The sequence below is a fragment of the Pseudophryne corroboree genome, chromosome 6 (assembly GCF_028390025.1).
Source record: "Pseudophryne corroboree isolate aPseCor3 chromosome 6, aPseCor3.hap2, whole genome shotgun sequence".
NCBI classification, from domain to species: Eukaryota; Metazoa; Chordata; class Amphibia; order Anura; family Myobatrachidae; genus Pseudophryne; species Pseudophryne corroboree.
In genome coordinates, this window is record NC_086449.1 from 342,819,539 (window position 1) to 342,836,699 (window position 17,161).

Sequence of the window (17,161 nt, forward strand, 5' to 3'; positions counted from 1 at the left end):
AAAGTTAAATTTTAGTCTGATCTGACCAGAGCACCTTCCTCCATACATTTGGGGAGTTGTCCACATGCCTTTTGGCAAACTCAAAACGTGCCTTCTTATTTTTAACACTAAGTAATGGCTTTTTTCTGGCCACTCTTCCATAAAGCCCAGCTCTATGGAGTGTACGGTTTATTGTGGTCACATGCGCAGATACACCAGTCTCTGCTGGGGAACTCTGCAGCTCCTTCAGGGTTACCTTTGGTCTGTGTGCTGCCTCTCTGATTAATGCCCTCCTTTCCCGGTCTGTGAGTTTTGGTGGCCGTCCCTCTCTTGCAGGTTTATAGTGGTACCATGTTCTTTCCATTTGAAGATGATGGATTTGATGGTGCTCCAGGGGATCCTCAAAGATTTGGATATTTTTTATGTAAACCAACCCTGACTTGTAGTTCTCAACAACTTTGTCCCTGACTTGTTTGGAGAGCTCCTTGGTCTTCATGGTGTGATGCCTCTTGCTTAGTGATTTTGCAGCCTCTGGGGCCTTTCAGAAAATATGTGTTTATACTGACATATCATGTGACACTTAGATTGCACACAGGTGAACTTCATTTCACTAATTATGTGACTTCTGAAGGTAATTGGTTGCACCAGAACTTTTGGGGGGCTTCATAGCAAAGGGCGTGAATACATATGCACATGCCAATTTTCACATTTGTATTTATAAAAAAAAAAAAATTATACATTTTTCTAATTTTTCTCATTTCACTTCACCAACTTAGACTATTTTGTGCAGATCCATCACATAAAATTCAGATAAAAAAATAAATTAAATTACGGGTTGTAATGTAACAAAATAGGTAAAAACCCAAGGCACTGTATAAAATACAACTGATGTAATCCCAGAACAGAAACCACTTCTCTGCTAGTAATGACAAGCCTGTGGGTTAAGTGGAAGCTCCTCTTCCTTACTATATCACCTTAAAGTAAAGAAAAGAACTGTACATTACTTTAGGCATAGTGACCCCTTGCCTAATATAAACAAACTTAAAAGGGATGACTATGCAGTCAACCAACATTATCTCATAAATCTATTCTACCTCTCCATTATCCCTGCAGCAAAAATGCCTGCATTCTGAATTAAGTATGTAGTGCCATAGTCTGTGCAATGCTCTCTTAGCCACCTCAGCCATGACTAAGTGTCTCCCTCATGTGTAAACCTATCCTAAATGCTGTACAAGTTTTTATCCTTTTTTTATTTGTTATTTCATTTAAAATGGCCTTCTAGATTGTAAACTGTCACAACCAGAGTCCACCTTAATCTATTGTGAGTCTGTGCTCGTCTTCTCTCCTGTGTGCACTGAATATTTTGACAGCGTTGTGAGAAGCGTTGGCACTGATTTCATTTTTTTTTTCTATATTTATTTGCATATCCTCAAAATATGTATAGTATTGGTGTTGCTTACATATGTGGATATGTTACATTTATTGAATAAAATGTATAATCTGTCTAATCAAAGCTAAAGCACATACTTGCTTAGAATAGTCAGTTCCCCATAATCTTTTTGGGAAGAAAGCAGTCACCAGAGTGGGTGTGTTTTTCTGTATGAAATGAATGTATAGTGGGAAACAAGTGAGAAAAGCAGAGGGCCTAGTGCAGCCTTGTATGGGAGGATATACAAAAGATACCTGCATGAAGGAGAAGTTGGATGGTTAGAAAGGGAATCCGGAAAGAACTGTTTTGCAAAGCCCCGTGGTGGGAGGCAGATGATTGATGTTGTGGAAGGGGCCAGAAAGGCTCAGGAGTATGGGTAGTGGCACTTTGCTACAATTACTTTTTGAAGAAAAATGAGTCAAAAATAATAATAATAATATATATACTTGCCTTTTATGCAACTTGATTTTTCCCGGGTCTCTATCCACTGTAACAGTCCCTTGCCACTGTGCTCTTACCATTTAACTTTGTCACCTTACTGTTCATATGATTGGAAAGTTTTTGGGGGAGTGATTTTGACACCCATGTCTATTTATAGTCTTGTACCACCCTAAACTTTTGTTTTTTTCTTTAAATCCCGTTTAGGTGGAGTTTTTGTCCTACTGACATTTCTGCTAAACACATTGCTTTATATTTCTGTCTTTCTTCTGTTATTAGGCTATCAATTATCTTCAGGGAGAGTCACTTCTTGTCATTGCACCTGGGTTATGTCACAACACTGCTCTGTTCTCTGCAATGGATATAGCTGTTTCCAGAGAGCACTTTTGTGCCATGTCCCTGGGCTATGAAAATAAATCTCTGTATGATTATATAAATAGATGGCTGAGAATCACAGAAAAAGCCACAAAGTACTGCAGTTAGACAAACATTGCAGGATGCCATGTGACAACCAATACAGTAAAGTCATCTGAAGGAGTAGAATACCCTTTAACTACACAACAGTACAGAAAGCCAAATACACGGGATGTATTTATGGTCACTATACCGACACTGGGATCCCGACCGATTGCCTGCCTGACAGTTGTTATGCCGACTAACAGGGACTATTCCCACTCGTGGGAGTCCACGACATCCATAGAGTGGGAATAGAACCTGTGGTGAGCGAAGCGAGCCACCGAGCCTACTGCGTGGCGAGCGCAGTGGTTTCATTGCGCTCCCCGCTGACACCAATCTACAGATCGGGATCCAGGCGTCGGTATGGTGACCGGCGGGATCCCAAACGCCAGTCACCCGAACCCAACCCAAATTCACATATCCTTCCACAAATAGAGGGGTATGATTGGTAAAATCATTATTCAGTGTAAACAATTAATGGAATTCGTTCATTTCCATAGATGATGATGGGGCCACACAGGTGATTGTTTTAATCCTTTGCATTAAATGGATTTAGATTAATCTCGTAGACTACATACATTGTGCTATTTCCTGCACCTTTCTGCGATTGATCATCTGAGAGTATAATTTCCTGCCCTATGTCCCTTAAAGCTCAATGACCGAAAATGAATTCCATTATTGTCAAAGAACAGTTGTATTGTCTTAAGGACACGTGATATAATGAAACAGCACTGTCATGCTGCAGTAGTAGCCGTACTGTACATAACCCTATAGAAAATAAGCCGCAGACTATTGGGCCATTGTTGGAAAACAGCCTGCTACACTTAAGTGACAAAAATCGTGTAGTTTTGCCCAAATTGACAGGGTTCTTAACTGCAATAATGGAAACTTACTGTGTAAAGAATGGCACTCTGTTCCCCCCCCCCCCCCCCCCCACCCCCCATCCCTCCCCAAAACAATACAGTAGTGAAGGTTATTCACATCTATAAGTATCCACAGGCAAATAATTGCAAAATCATGTGTCCGTGTTCTGTTGTCTGATAGCAGCACACAACAAAAGATTGTCTGTCTTGTGTACAAAACAAAAGTCCTCCTGGCAATCATTTATTTAATTAAATACTTTTTATTTATAGGAAAGTATTTGAGGGAAGCATTCAGATAGTTTACTATTCAATATTAATTAAATTGTTTTCAACATTCCTTTAAGTATTCAGCTATGGCACACGTTAAAGATTTACAGAAATCTCCCATATTCTTTAATAGTGTGTGAATAAACAATTTTTTATTTTGCTTATGCAATAGCCTTATCACATCTCGGAGGCTTGTTTTTCTGTACATTGGGGCAGATGTATTAAGCCCGGAGAAGTGATAAAGCAGTGATAAGCAGAAGGTGATAACTCACCGGCCAATCAGGAGCTGATTGGCTTGTGCGTTATCACCTTGCACTTATCACTGCTGTATCACTTCTCCAGGCTTAATTCATCTGCCCCAATGTGTGCCACGCAATTTTATTAACTTACGTATTGGTTCTTCTTTATATCTCAGGTGCGTGAAGAAATGCTTCTGGATGCTTTGATTACTAGGAAAACTGTTACTGTTGGAGAAAAGCTCATCTTGCCGTATCGCCTGCCAGAGGTAAGGAGAATGTTAAGTAAATATAGTTAATTGTTTGGGAAGCACTAAAGCTGGGATACACTTGTCCAACCCTTGCCAGATCTGCCTTCCGACCTACCTGTCTGTGAGACATTGGACAAGTGTATACCCTCCGCCGACCAACCCCTTTTCCCGATGAAGGTCTCCTGGTTTTTAAATATGCTTGAAAACATAGATACCCGCCCGCCGACCTGGCGATCGATTCTACAGTGTGTAGGTTGCTGAGATCGGAGCTAGCCAACAGCATGGTGGCGTTGTGGGATCCGGGGGATCCCGGAATAATCCGACAATGCGGTGGGACCCGGCGTGACGCAGTGTAACGATACGGGCATGGCAGCAGGAGGTTGCTGTGGGCATAGTGGTGGGACCGGAATTATACTTGCAGAATTCAGCAGCAGGTGGCGTGCACTATGGCACTGTTTATCTTTTTTAAAAAGGCTAACCACGTTATCGCCCCGCTCCCTTGTACTGGCTAATATTAGTAAAAGACAGTCTGACGTCTGAGGAGGAATGAGGAAGAGCTCCTAAAGAGAGAAGACGTTGAGGAAGTCCTGGATATGCGGAGGTCATGCAAGAAAGCTTAAAGGACACTGCCCTCCAGGTGAAGAGACCTAGGAAGTCTTGGGTGGGCTTCAGCCATGCAAAAGAGCTTACAGGCTGCCACCCACTAGGTGAAGACGCAGAAGAAGTCCTGGATGGGTGGCAATCATGCAAAAGAGCTTACAGGCTGCCATCTCTCGGGGGAATATCACAGACTAAGACACCACCTCAAAGAGCTTACAAGCTGCCGCCTCCCAGGTAAAGATCACAGGAAGTCGCCACCGCAAGCCCTGGGGAGGCAGCGACCATGCAAAAGAGCTTACTCTGCTGTCCTGGTGTTGTGCCGCAACCTTTGGGGAGGTAGCTGCCTCCTTGGGGAAGATCAAAGAGGATGTGCAAATCCTGGGGTGAAGCTGCTGCCCAATAGATGACTACAATATTCAGTGTTTTGGACACCTGTAAAGAACAATATTAATGTACCATGAACCCCGCACCCATCACCACCAGGGGTACGGGGCATAGTTTTGGCTCGGGAGGGTGGACCTCATTATATTTTTGTGGAATAAGTCCTGCCCTGGGCTGAACAGTTTTGGGGGTGGTTAGTGTGACGACAGGGGGACCCCACACCGAGTGTCTACCTTCTGTGGCATTATTCCCCTGACTGGTTCAGCCTGGTACTGGTTTTTGGGAAATAGTGGCAACCCCCCGCCATTTTTCCCACTATTTTCCACTCTCAGATCAGTCTCAAATTGTCCAGAGCTGGTTGTTGATTTTTGGGGAACCCTTTTTTTTTTTTCTCTTTTTTTTTTAAATATTGGAAACAACCATTATTAAATTCTCCTGTCCCCATACCACAGCCACAATATTAATAGTACTTAACACCACCCCCCCCCTTCTCCTACCACCACCACCACCACCACCACATTATCATTAATAAATGCCCCCTCCCCCATAGCCATATTTATATTTTCAGCAGATTAGTCAAGTGTGGATTGGATATAGAATCTGTGAACAGGTCTGCAGTAGATCTGTATAAACTGTCTGAGCTAGAGTTTGGTCTGCCGAGGATTGGACAAGTGTGTACCCCGCTTTACTGTTATTCTTGTTTGTTTTTGTGTGTTCCAGGCTATCACCGTCAGAGACTCTTTGGCCAAGTCTCTTTACAGCGCCTTGTTTGATTGGATTGTCTTTCGCATTAACCATGCTCTGCTCAACATCAACAGCAAGGCGATAGATGAAGGAAGTCAGGTAACATGAGATCAGTGTATAGAAGTCACTAATACTGTCTGTTACAAAAGAGTAGTCATAGATACAATATATGAAAGATCCCATTTTATTATTGTTGATAGGTGGAGACAAATATACTGTATATGTTCAAATGGCACTTCCTTCTATTAAAGAGTTATTTACAACATTCACAAATACACCTGTGCAAGTTTCAGAATCGGATACAGATTGATCAACCCTAAATCCGAAAATATTCCAAAATCAAAAACCTTTTGAGCGAGACTGTGACAAGGACACATTTGCTTTCTAAAGCTTAATGTACACAAACTTTGTTTTATGCACAAAATTATTCAAAATATTGTCTAAAATTACCTTCAGGCTATGCGTATAAGATATATTTGAAGTATAATTTTTATTATGTATAGTTATTTATTACGTTATTTATATAGTGGTAGCATTTTCTGTTGCGCTTTACAATTGATTAACCGTAATAAAATAAGACTGGATAATAACAGACAGACAGAGGTAAGAGGGCCCTGCTCGCAAGCTTACAATCTATATAGTGTATGTAAATATTTAAAAATCTGAAATACAAAACACTTCAGATAAGCAATACAAAATGTGTATTTTAGATAACGCTATGATAATAGATGTAACACTTCCTGCCTCTTGAAGAGCCCAGTAGGGAGCATCTGCATGAAACAAGATGATAAAACAACATACACTAAGCTGTTTAGAAGGTTTTGGAACAGTACAAAATGTTGTGTTCTGACACTTTAAAATTTATATATGTGTGTGTGTATATGTGTATATATATATATATATATATGATTTAAAAAAATGTAGCTTTTATTTTTTTTAACGTAATCTGATACAGTACTTAATAAATTAGAATTAACAGTCAAAAAAGCTACAGTACATCAATGGCTGATATATCAGTCAGTTTGTACGCTCCTTTAAATGTATCTTGAAGAAAATATACAATAGAGTAACCATAAAAAAGGGGCTGTCTAATCACTTCCAACCCGACATAGTATTAGTAATAAATAATCTTAATCATAAAACAAAATATATGAAATAAATGAATATAAAATAGAATGTGTATATACACTGTATATAATATAAAAAATATATGTTTTAGGAATGTTACAAGATGCCTTATGGTATTTTAGATGTAATGGTAGTTGAAGTGCACAATATGACCTAGTGAAAGTGGTACAGTCGGAAGCACACACGTGACTGAGTGTTGACAAATGTGGGCTTCTCAAGAAGATGGTAAATACTGCAGTATTTGTGAGATAAGGGTAGAGTCGGGAAAATGAGTTAGCACTTGACAGGGTACTAATTGTTTCATGTTTGGAACATAAAAGCTCAGTTTTCAGAATATAGAAACTGCTGTTAGTATATTCTCATCTATGGGCTGATTCGGAGTTGGAAGCAAAGCAAAAAGAAGTAACTGCAGGTGGGGCAGATGTAACGTGCAGAGATATATAAAGGGGTGTGTCCAAATGTAAATCTACGTAAATTCCAAAGTATAAATAAAGCTGCCAAGTATTTGTGGGTTACAAAAATCAGCCAGTAATACCTTGTATGCAAAAATAGTAAATGTGTTTGCACCTCTTGCATTGCAGCAAGGTTTGTTCCAGATACAAAGTTACTTGCGTTTCTTGATTGGCCCCTTGGGGAGTAGATAATTCTGCTTACTGTCATTACTCTTCCTATAACAGTATATGTATTGTTAAAAATATCCTCTCTCTTTCCAGACTCTATCCATTGGGGTTCTTGATATCTTTGGCTTTGAGGACTACGGCAGCAACAGTTTTGAACAATTCTGTATTAACTTTGCCAATGAACGTTTGCAGCATTATTTCAATCAGCATCTGTTTCAGCTGGAACAGGTTAGACACTTACTTCGCTGAAGGGGAATAATAGCAGGAGGTCTGGTCACTGGCTTTGTCTCTTTTAATGTGATCATTCCTGCAGGCCTGACTGAATGGATGCAGAGACTAGCTTCATTTTCTGGTGTATATTAAAATAATGTAATAAGTGTTATGGCTCACAGTATTCATCCTATTCACTATTAAATTGGTTAGATTTAATTCTGAGCAATTTAATGTAATAATTGTTTGAATCAATTCAAGTTCTCAGGTTTCAGTTTATTGCAGCAGACCGCGGCCAGGAAGATGCTAGCTCTGCAGTTGTGAAAAGATCTGTAAGACCCAGGAGACTTTCTTCTAGAACCGCTCCTATACTGGCAAGGGGATGCAGTCAAATGGTTGACGGTCACATTGTCCACAGTTATGATGTCGATAGAATGTGGACAGGTGAAAGGTTAACAAACACTAGGAGGAGGTTAGGCTGTGCGGGAGGGGAGTTTATGTTTAGGCAGAACTAGAAGGAGGATTTTGGATAGGGGGGAAATGCTCACCAGATCTCTGTCACCGCTCGGTCACCAGGGACAATATGTTGAGGTTCTAACATGTCGACATTGCATCACCGTCGACATGGTCAATGTTGACATTATGATCATGTTGACAGTCTTGTGTCGACAAGGTAGAAGTGGAAATTATGACCGTCAACCTTGGTCAGATATGAAACGCAGGTGTAACCTGTTGATTCAAGAAGCTACAGAATAGTTTCGCTGAGTAGTGGACCATAGGTCTGCAGTACAGGGTTACTTCTATACATATCACCTGCATGGAGGAGTTGTCAGATGGAAACCTTTTTATATGACCTCATCACAAAATGCAATGTCTGGAATATACCAAGCAATATGTGGATAAGACAGAAACTTTTAGTCACGACCATAAAAGTAGTAAAGGTTTCTAGAAAAAACAAAGACCTTAAATGACACCTTGTTAAGCAAGAGGATAGCTCTAAGTTTCTTAAGAGTTGTGTACTACGTATTATTTTAGCTTAATTCATTAGGCAAGACAGTGATCCAAAAAATTACTCAAAATCTACCATGAGGCACTTGAAGGAATGAAAGATTAAGGTTGTAGAATGGGTATATCCCCAGGCTTGGCTATCACTAGTAATGTTCGGGAAGATCTCAGTTGTGCAGAGCATGCTGAAAGGCCTGTGGGTATCCGGATGGTAGGTCAACAGTCAATAGGTCGACCGCTATTTGTCGACATTGACATGGTTGACATAGGAAAAAGGTTGACACGTTAAAAGAAAGGTTGACATGACTTTTTGAAAAAAAAATATTTGATTGTTATTTTTTCATGTTTACCATCCATATTGATTATGATTGGGAATAGAAACTTGTGCCGAGCACAGCAGTAGAAGAGGCAGGCACCTTCAGCAAGGGGACGCTGTGCACAAATTGGGGTCCCTGGTCATGGCACCAAAAAAGTAAAAAAAAATGTCATGTCGATCTTTTCATGTGTCGCCCATTTTAACGCGTCAACCAGTTTCCTATGTCGACAATGGCAATGTTAAAAAATAGTGGTCGACCTATTGACAGTCTACGTAATCTATGTCCAATTGATCCATAACCGGGCTGTGAAGAGTTCTACAAAACAAGAATTTAAAGACTCTTAGCTGGCAACAAAAATATTTGGAATTTAAATTTTTCCGATTAAAATGTCATTAAATACTGATTGACAGGGTATCCAAGCACATACTGTATCCCATTAACTGTTCTGTTTTAATAGTTCATGAATAAATACATGGTAACTTGTAAAATGTGCAGAAATATTATACATTTAATATTGTGTTCTGCAGAGGTTATACAGTGCATCCGGAAAGTCTTCACAGCGCTTCATTTTTTCCACATTTTGTTATGTTACAGCCTTATTCCAAAATGGAATAAATTCAGTTTTTCCATTAAAATTCTACACACAATACCCCATAATAAAAACATGTAAAAGGTTTTTTGTGATTTTTGCTAATTTATTAAAAATAAAAAATTAAGAAATCACATGTACATAAGTATTCACAGCCTTTCCCCTTAGAAAATCAATGAAACATGCATAGCTATGAGTAAGTAGCACAGCTAACATGCTGATCAGCCAGACCTGTATTCTAATTGTTCTCACACTGCATTATAACCATATATTTTACTATATTAGATTTGGATATAGTTTGTTAGAAAAATGACTCCTCCAGAAATTCTAGAGTGACTTTTAATGCAATAATATAATAGCTTTTCAGTTATCATGGCTTTGATAATCCTGGTCAGTGTGGCAAGTACATGTATAAAGTACTTTGGTGACTTCAGGGTCCTGTCGCCTGTTTTATATCTCCAGGAGCAGTATCGATCAGAGGGAATAACCTGGAATAATATTAACTACTCTGATAATGGAGGTTGTATCAGTCTTATCAGCAAGAGGCCGACGGGGCTGATCCAGTTGCTGGATGAGGAAAGCAAGTAAGATGTAGCATTGTGTACCTTAATATATTTTCTAGACGCTTATTATGTTCATTGTAATGTTTCTTCTTACCATTTCTTATTTTTGATGTTTTTTTCTTAACTGTTATTTCTTTTAATTAGTTTCCCCCAAGCTACTCATCAAACGCTGCTTGAGAAGTTTAAACGTCACCATGAAGGCAACCCCTACATTGAGTTCCCAGCAGTTATGGAGCCAGCTTTCATTATCCAGCACTATGCTGGCAAGGTCAAATACGGTGTTAAGGTGAGAATATATACGTGTACATATATCTATCTATCTATCTATCTATCTATCTATCTATCTATCTATCTATCTATCTATCTATCTATCTATCATATATGTGTGTGTGTGTGTGTGTGTGTGTGTGTGTGTGTGTGTGTGTGTGTGTGTGTGTGAGAAATTCATGCCCTAAAAGCTCCATTTGCCCGTATGTTAGGCAATGCCATGGTCATTGCTGAAGAGGGGCACTGCCACATAATAGTGTGCACCTTTTTTATAGCCATTCACCGTGAGATGCTTGGTGTGAGTGTGCCAACAGTTCCCCGGCAGCTCTGTTGACATGGGTGGTCTCTTTGCATCTTATTCGCATCACTATGTCAATAAGACGCACAAGCAGACTCTGCTGGTTAAATTTATATGCTGCATGCGTATATTCTGTGTGCGACTGTGCCTGTATCTGCATCCGAAATGGTACCTTACAGTGTTTTCCAGGAAAACAATGTAACATAGCATTTTGTATGCAGATATAGCTACAGTCGCACACAGAATATAGGCATGTTGCATATAATTTTAGTCAGCAGAGTCTGCTTATAGGCATAGTGATGCGAATGAGGTGCTTTTTCAGGAAACCAATGCACAAAAAGACACTGGCGTTAGTAAACGCACTAACGACTAGGTGTGACTATAAGGGCTGTTTAACGTGAATGCAGCAGAGATGTAGGAGGACACAACTGTAGTCAGAAAACGTCAATAAAAGTTGTCTGTCTTTGTTTCAAATGTGTCTAGTCCTGTGCGCTAAACCGTTGCAACCAGTTCACTTGTTAGAGACCAGACATTAGGAATGAAAAACCTTGCTTAAACAAACTCTTGTTTTAGTATACTTTTGATGACATGATTAGCTCAGAGAAGTATGGATTATTTCCAGTGGACATAACATAGGTGGAAGCGTGAGATTGAGTAAATTAAGTTTCATTTGAGAGGGGAATCCAAAACACCAGTGTGAATATAACTGAAAGGCCATTACGGCAAAATATCCATGTTTGGTTTTTTTGTGAGGAGATGGTGTATGTTGACAAATGTATGCACTCATAGCAGCCATCAATCTGCTCATATGTATCCTGTAAGTAATAGAATGACAAATATCTTTTATGAAAAGTGAAAATTAGATATGAGGCCAGTCTTCTATGCTGGACTTGATGAATTATCACTTCTTTTAGGATTTCCGGGAGAAAAACACAGATCACATGCGCCCAGACATTGTGGCCTTACTGCGCAGCAGCCGGAATGCCTTTATTCGGGGAATGATTGCCATCAATCCAGTGGGAGCATTTCGTTGGGCTTTGCTAAGAGCATTTTTCAGAGCACTGTGGGCTTTTAGACAGAGTGGGAGAAACAACGTGGGCAAGAAGACTGGTAAGTGAAATAAAACATTGGAATGTTCTGGGAGTGAACTGGTGAGCGATCACTATTATGGGATGAGGCTGGAGACAACATGGAGTCACTGGGAGAGGTCTTGTGAGTTAAGGCTTTAATGGGATATATTAAAAGAGCTCTAAGAGATGGGTCTTTTAAAAACCATTTATGCTGTATATATATTGAACTTGATTGTGGATGGCACAATTACTGACAGATTACTGACATGTCTCCTACTGAGAGATGCCCTCCTGCCTGTTGTATGTCATAAGACTGCTACATAGCTGCCGTATGATATACCAGCTCACATACTTCTATCTCTATTTCTGGGTTCAGTATATGCATCTTTGGGGTATTCTGCCTCTGTCTTTGCTGGGAGTTTGTTGCTCTGCCCTCTCTCTGGTTAATCTGTCTCTGTCTTCTCTTCCTGTGTGTTTGCTCTCAAGGCTCGGGCCCCCCCTGTACACCGGGGCCTCCAGGCTCATCTCACAAAGGCCTTTCTAGCTTTAGCTTTCTGCAGCACCCCGTCCACCAAAGGAGCTTACAGATCCTGCAGAGGTGTCAGAACGACCAATACAGTAAGGCTCCCATCCCAGAATCCTCTGCAAATTCATGAACATGAGGCTCCGTTTCTATAATTTAGTGCAATAGTGCACCTATATGTAGATACACACACTGCAGATCTGACTGTACACATACATACTGTATACAAAGGGGCTCCATACCAAAGTGTTTTCTGACTGCATTTACTCATGTGCCTATACCTGAATGTTTTCTGTCTATCCACATACATACATAAAACCAGCTCATCTGTATGTATAATGCAATATATAATCATCTGTTTGTTTCCTTTTCACGAGATGTGTAATACAAGAGTTCTCTTTATATTAACATGCTTGCTAGCCTTTTTAATTTATTTTATTGATAACCTTTAAAACATTTTGTTTGATGACCAATGCGCTAGTATATAAACTTTAGTTAATTACACGTGTCTGAGATGTGCTGCAGTATCGTCATGAGTCATTGTAGGCATTGACATGTTTATTGTGACCACCTTTTTAGCGTTCTCAGTTTGTCTGACAGCTGAGGGAGATGAATGTCCGTAGCTGTGATTTAGTCTTGGTATTTGCCGAGGTCGGAATACCCAGTAGGTAAAGCATCCAAAATCCCATTCTGAGACATTGCAACTCATTCCGTAGGGTTGCTGATTTGTTCCCTTACCTTAGCAGAATGTATATATCTCCCTATAGTGCTCATTGGGATGCAGTCATAATCCCAGCAGTGGAGTGTGACGGTGAGTATTAGGCACTAGGAGGAAGGGTTAGGGTTTAGGCAGTGGGAGTGGATGGTTAGGATTAGGCTGCCGAAGGGGGCGGTTAGGGTTAGGATGTGGGAGGGGTAGCTAGGGATTAGAATATTCATTGGGATCCGTTGGTATTGTAACCGTTGGAATTTTGACTGTAGGGGTCCTGAATACCAATATATCGTACCCAACCCCATGCCACTGAAAATGTTATGGAGATATTTGCATTCTGCTGAGGTACTACATACAACTCAATATCTCTACTGAGATCCATCAGCATTGTGACTGTCGGGATCCTGACCGCTGCCATATCATGCCCAACTCTTTTCATTATATAGTTGAAGTTGGCATCATTTTGTAACTTAAAATGGTCTCTAATGCACCACTGTTTATAAATGGCAGTAAGTTGTAATTAGTGATCCAATCTCTGGAACTAATGTTGCCCAGTTTGTGTGTAACTATCTTTGTCCTACCGTACCTCATATTAGTTATGTAATACCATAAAATGGGCTAGATGCATCATCGCTTGGAAAGTGATAAAATGGAGAGAGATAAAGTACCAGCCAATCAGCTCCTAACTGCCATGTCACAGGCTGTGTTTGAAAAATGGCAGTTAGGAGCTGATTGGCTGGTAGTTTTTCACTCTCCATTTTATCACTTTCCAAGTGATGATTCATCTAGCCCACAATCTTGTAATGCCAGCCCAACATTTTATTTAGATCTCAAAATCCTTACTGCTAAGTACACCTGGTCTCTTCAGAAACCCCACTGTTTTCATGTACAGCTGGACATACTTCTATATATTATAGTAGCCTGCATGTGTACCATAAGGCATACACATATGTCAGTGTTTTTATTTGTGGTATCTTACACTTCCAGCTCCTAATGACTGGTGAAGTGGTGGTGGGTAAGCATAGGCTGTTCCCATAACTGTGACTGAGGCAGACCTTTCTGCATAGACAGCAGCCTGCAGGCATGTTAGTTGCATTTGCTGGAAGGCTGGTACAATGATATGCAACTAACTAATATTTCAGTTTGGATGTCTGTAGAATCACCTCTGCAGCTAACAGTACTTCATTAGTGTGGTTGCTCCAATATATGAGGCATTGAGTGTTTACTTGCATTATTTAATTGATATTTACATGTGGACTATAAAAGGAAAGATTTTTAAATGTGAAAGAGACAGTTCTTTGTATTCAGTATATTTTCACTTATTTTAATTTGTATTTTTATTTTACATGGTACATGTGACTTTTTGCACCTATTGATAACTTTCTGGACATTGTATAGAGATTGGGTAATGAATGTTATGTGCGCATTAAATATTCTTATACTATATTACAGTAAATATGCTATTCTTGTTGTTCTGGATTTAAACCTAACACACGCTAGTGAAGTAGAGCTGGACAAATGGTGAGATTTATCTTACTGAGCTCTACCAGTTGCTCCACTTATATACCTATCAGGGCCGTAACTAGGTGTGTGCGGAGTGTGCCAACGCACATAGGGCTGCAGGGTAGTGGGTGCTGTTGGCAGCACTTGTCAATTATCTGTTTTAATTACTTTCACTTGCAGTTCCCCCCTCTTTATGGCACAAGGCACCAAAACGTCTAGTTACGGCTCTCTATACCACTCAGAATAAATCAAACTTTTGTATTTCACCTATAAAGCTCTCTACCACTCTGCTCTTGTATACATCCCCAGCCTCACTCTCTCCCACATACTTCACTCTGCCAACGACTGTCTTCTCTTACTCTTGCCTTCAAAACTTCTGCCATGCCAAATCAGACTTGCCTCCTGCTTCCCAACCTTAATATGTGCTCTTAAAACTAGTTTCTTATACCCCTCTCACATCGCAAATGCCGGGTCCCACACGGTAATTGGAAACGGGTCCTTACCTTTGCCCGCAGTGCAGTGGCAGTGTACTAACATGAGTCAGTCGTACTCATTATAATGCCGATGCTGCAGGCCCCTTTTTTTTGTGGTGGTACCCGGATCAAAGCACCTGCTGCACTGCTGCCAATTATGCCCCTGCTGCTCCCTTCATCCTCTTTATGCCTCAGTATTCTCCACGTAATAATGTAATATAAGCATTGCAATTTTGTGTATACTGTATGTAAAGTTATAATCCTGTTTGTACCATTTTGTACTTATGCGCTTTGTTGTAAGTTTTACTCCAATTATTGGCCCTGCGGAGCCTGTGTGGCTCCTAATAATAATAATAATAATAATAATAATAATATGCACTTACATTAGCTTTCACTTGTGCTATTATAGGGAGAGGTGTCCAATGCTACAGTACATCTAGAACCTCTACATCAGGTCTGGCAAACATTTTGGCTCTCAAATTATTGTCAAACTACAAATGCCAGCATGCCTTTCCACAGTTTTGCTATTAAGGAATGCTAAAACTGGCAGGGCATGCTGGGTTGTTTAGTTTCACAACAGCTGGAGAGCCACAGTTTGGTCAGGACTGATCTAGATGTTTCTCTGCATTGCCATACTTATCACCAAGCATTTAAGGGAAATGTTACAAGTGATTAAATTATTAAACTTTGTTGTGTAATCTGAAGATATCCCAAAATAATAAATTTTACAGCAGTTATTCAAAACTATCTCATCTAGCTTTTCCAAATAAAAGTATTGGCCTATGCACTGCAACTCCTTCCTTGATGAGGGTTTTTTTTTTTCCCACCATAATTTGGAGCACAGTGTATAAAATATACTAAAATATATGTTTAAAAAATTCCTGCTCTGTTCCCCACACCACTATCCTTACTCCTCCTCCTCTTAAAACATAGAAACATAGAATTTGACGGCAGATAAGAACCACCTGGCCAGTGACGAATTTAAGGGTAAGGCCGCCCCTAGGCACAATATTTCTAATACACTGCACTTCACATCATCCTAATTATTCTTATACACCGGCTGTGTATAAGAATTATTAGGGTGATGTGAAGCTCAGTATAGTGCGAGTGCCTGCGCCGGGCACTCGCTGCTCCCTTCCCCCTCTGCTGTCAGTTTGCCACTGACACTGTGGCGATTCGAATGGACAATGACAGCAGAGGAGGAGAGAGCAGCAAGCGTCCGCCCCGCGCCGGCGGCGCCACTCACAGCCTCAGCGGGGACATTAACAGCAGCAGAGCCAGCAGAAGAGAGAGCAGCGAGCGCCCACGGACATTATCAGGTAACCAGGGCTGCAACGCTGCGTTACTAACCAGGGTTGCCAGGAGCAGCCAGCGTCCCCAGTGGGACATCAGCTAGACTGATGAGACAATTAGTGCCGCCCCCAGCAGGTGCCGCCCCTAGGCACGTGCCTAGTGGAAAATCCGGCTCTGTACTTGGCCCATCTAGTATGCCCTTTTTTTTTATCCTTTAGGTCAGTGGTTCTCAAACTCGGTCCTCAGGACCCCACACAGTTCACATTTTGCATGTCACCAAGCAGGTGCACAGGTGTATTCATTACTCACTGACACATTTTAAAAGGTCCCCAGGTGGAGCTAATTATTTCACTTGCGATTCTGTGAGGAGAACTGCAAAACATGCACTGTGGGGGGTCCTGAGGACCGAGTTTGAGAACCTGTGCTTTAGGCCATAGGTCTGCAAACTCTGTCCTCATTACCCCACACAGTGCATGTTTTGCAGGTAACCCAGCAGGTGCACAGGTGTATTAATTACTCACTGACACATTTTAAAAGGTCCGCAGGTGGAGTTAATTATTCTGTGAGGAGTCCTGCAAAACATGCATTGTGTGGGGCAATGAGGACCGAGTTTGCAGACCTATGCTTTAGGTCAGAGGTTCTCAAACTCGGTCCTCGAGGGCACACACAGTGCATGTTTTGCAGGTAACCCAGCAGGTGCACAGGTGTATTAATTACTCACTGACACATTTTAAAAGGTCCACAGGTGGAGCTAATTATTTCACTTGCGATTCTGTGAGGAGACCTGCAAAACATGCACTGTGTGTGCCCCCGAGGACCGAGTTTGAGAACCTCTGCTTTAGGTAATCTCAACCCTTTTTGAACCTTAGTTCTTTGTAAGGATATTCATATGCCTCTTCCCCATCTTGTTGCTCAGCAGCGCTCATTTGCAGTGGATCCTGATTAC

General features: G+C 40.8%; 1 protein-coding gene across 5 annotated transcripts in view; it reads left to right on the plus strand.

The window, feature by feature from the left end:
• MYO9A (myosin IXA) overlaps positions 1-17,161 on the plus strand; it is a 220,181-nt gene that overhangs the window by 87,775 nt on the left and 115,245 nt on the right. For 4 of the 5 annotated variants that reach the window (XM_063926498.1, XM_063926497.1, XM_063926501.1 and 1 more), the window contains exons 9-15: positions 3,848-3,937; positions 5,621-5,743; positions 7,486-7,620; positions 9,976-10,097; positions 10,221-10,362; positions 11,556-11,751; positions 12,198-12,329. In XM_063926498.1, the coding sequence (XP_063782568.1) occupies positions 3,848-3,937; positions 5,621-5,743; positions 7,486-7,620; positions 9,976-10,097; positions 10,221-10,362; positions 11,556-11,751; positions 12,198-12,329 (940 nt within the window). The remainder of the gene's footprint in view (positions 1-3,847; positions 3,938-5,620; positions 5,744-7,485; positions 7,621-9,975; positions 10,098-10,220; positions 10,363-11,555; positions 11,752-12,197; positions 12,330-17,161) is intronic. The other variant, XM_063926500.1, reaches the window with a different exon arrangement.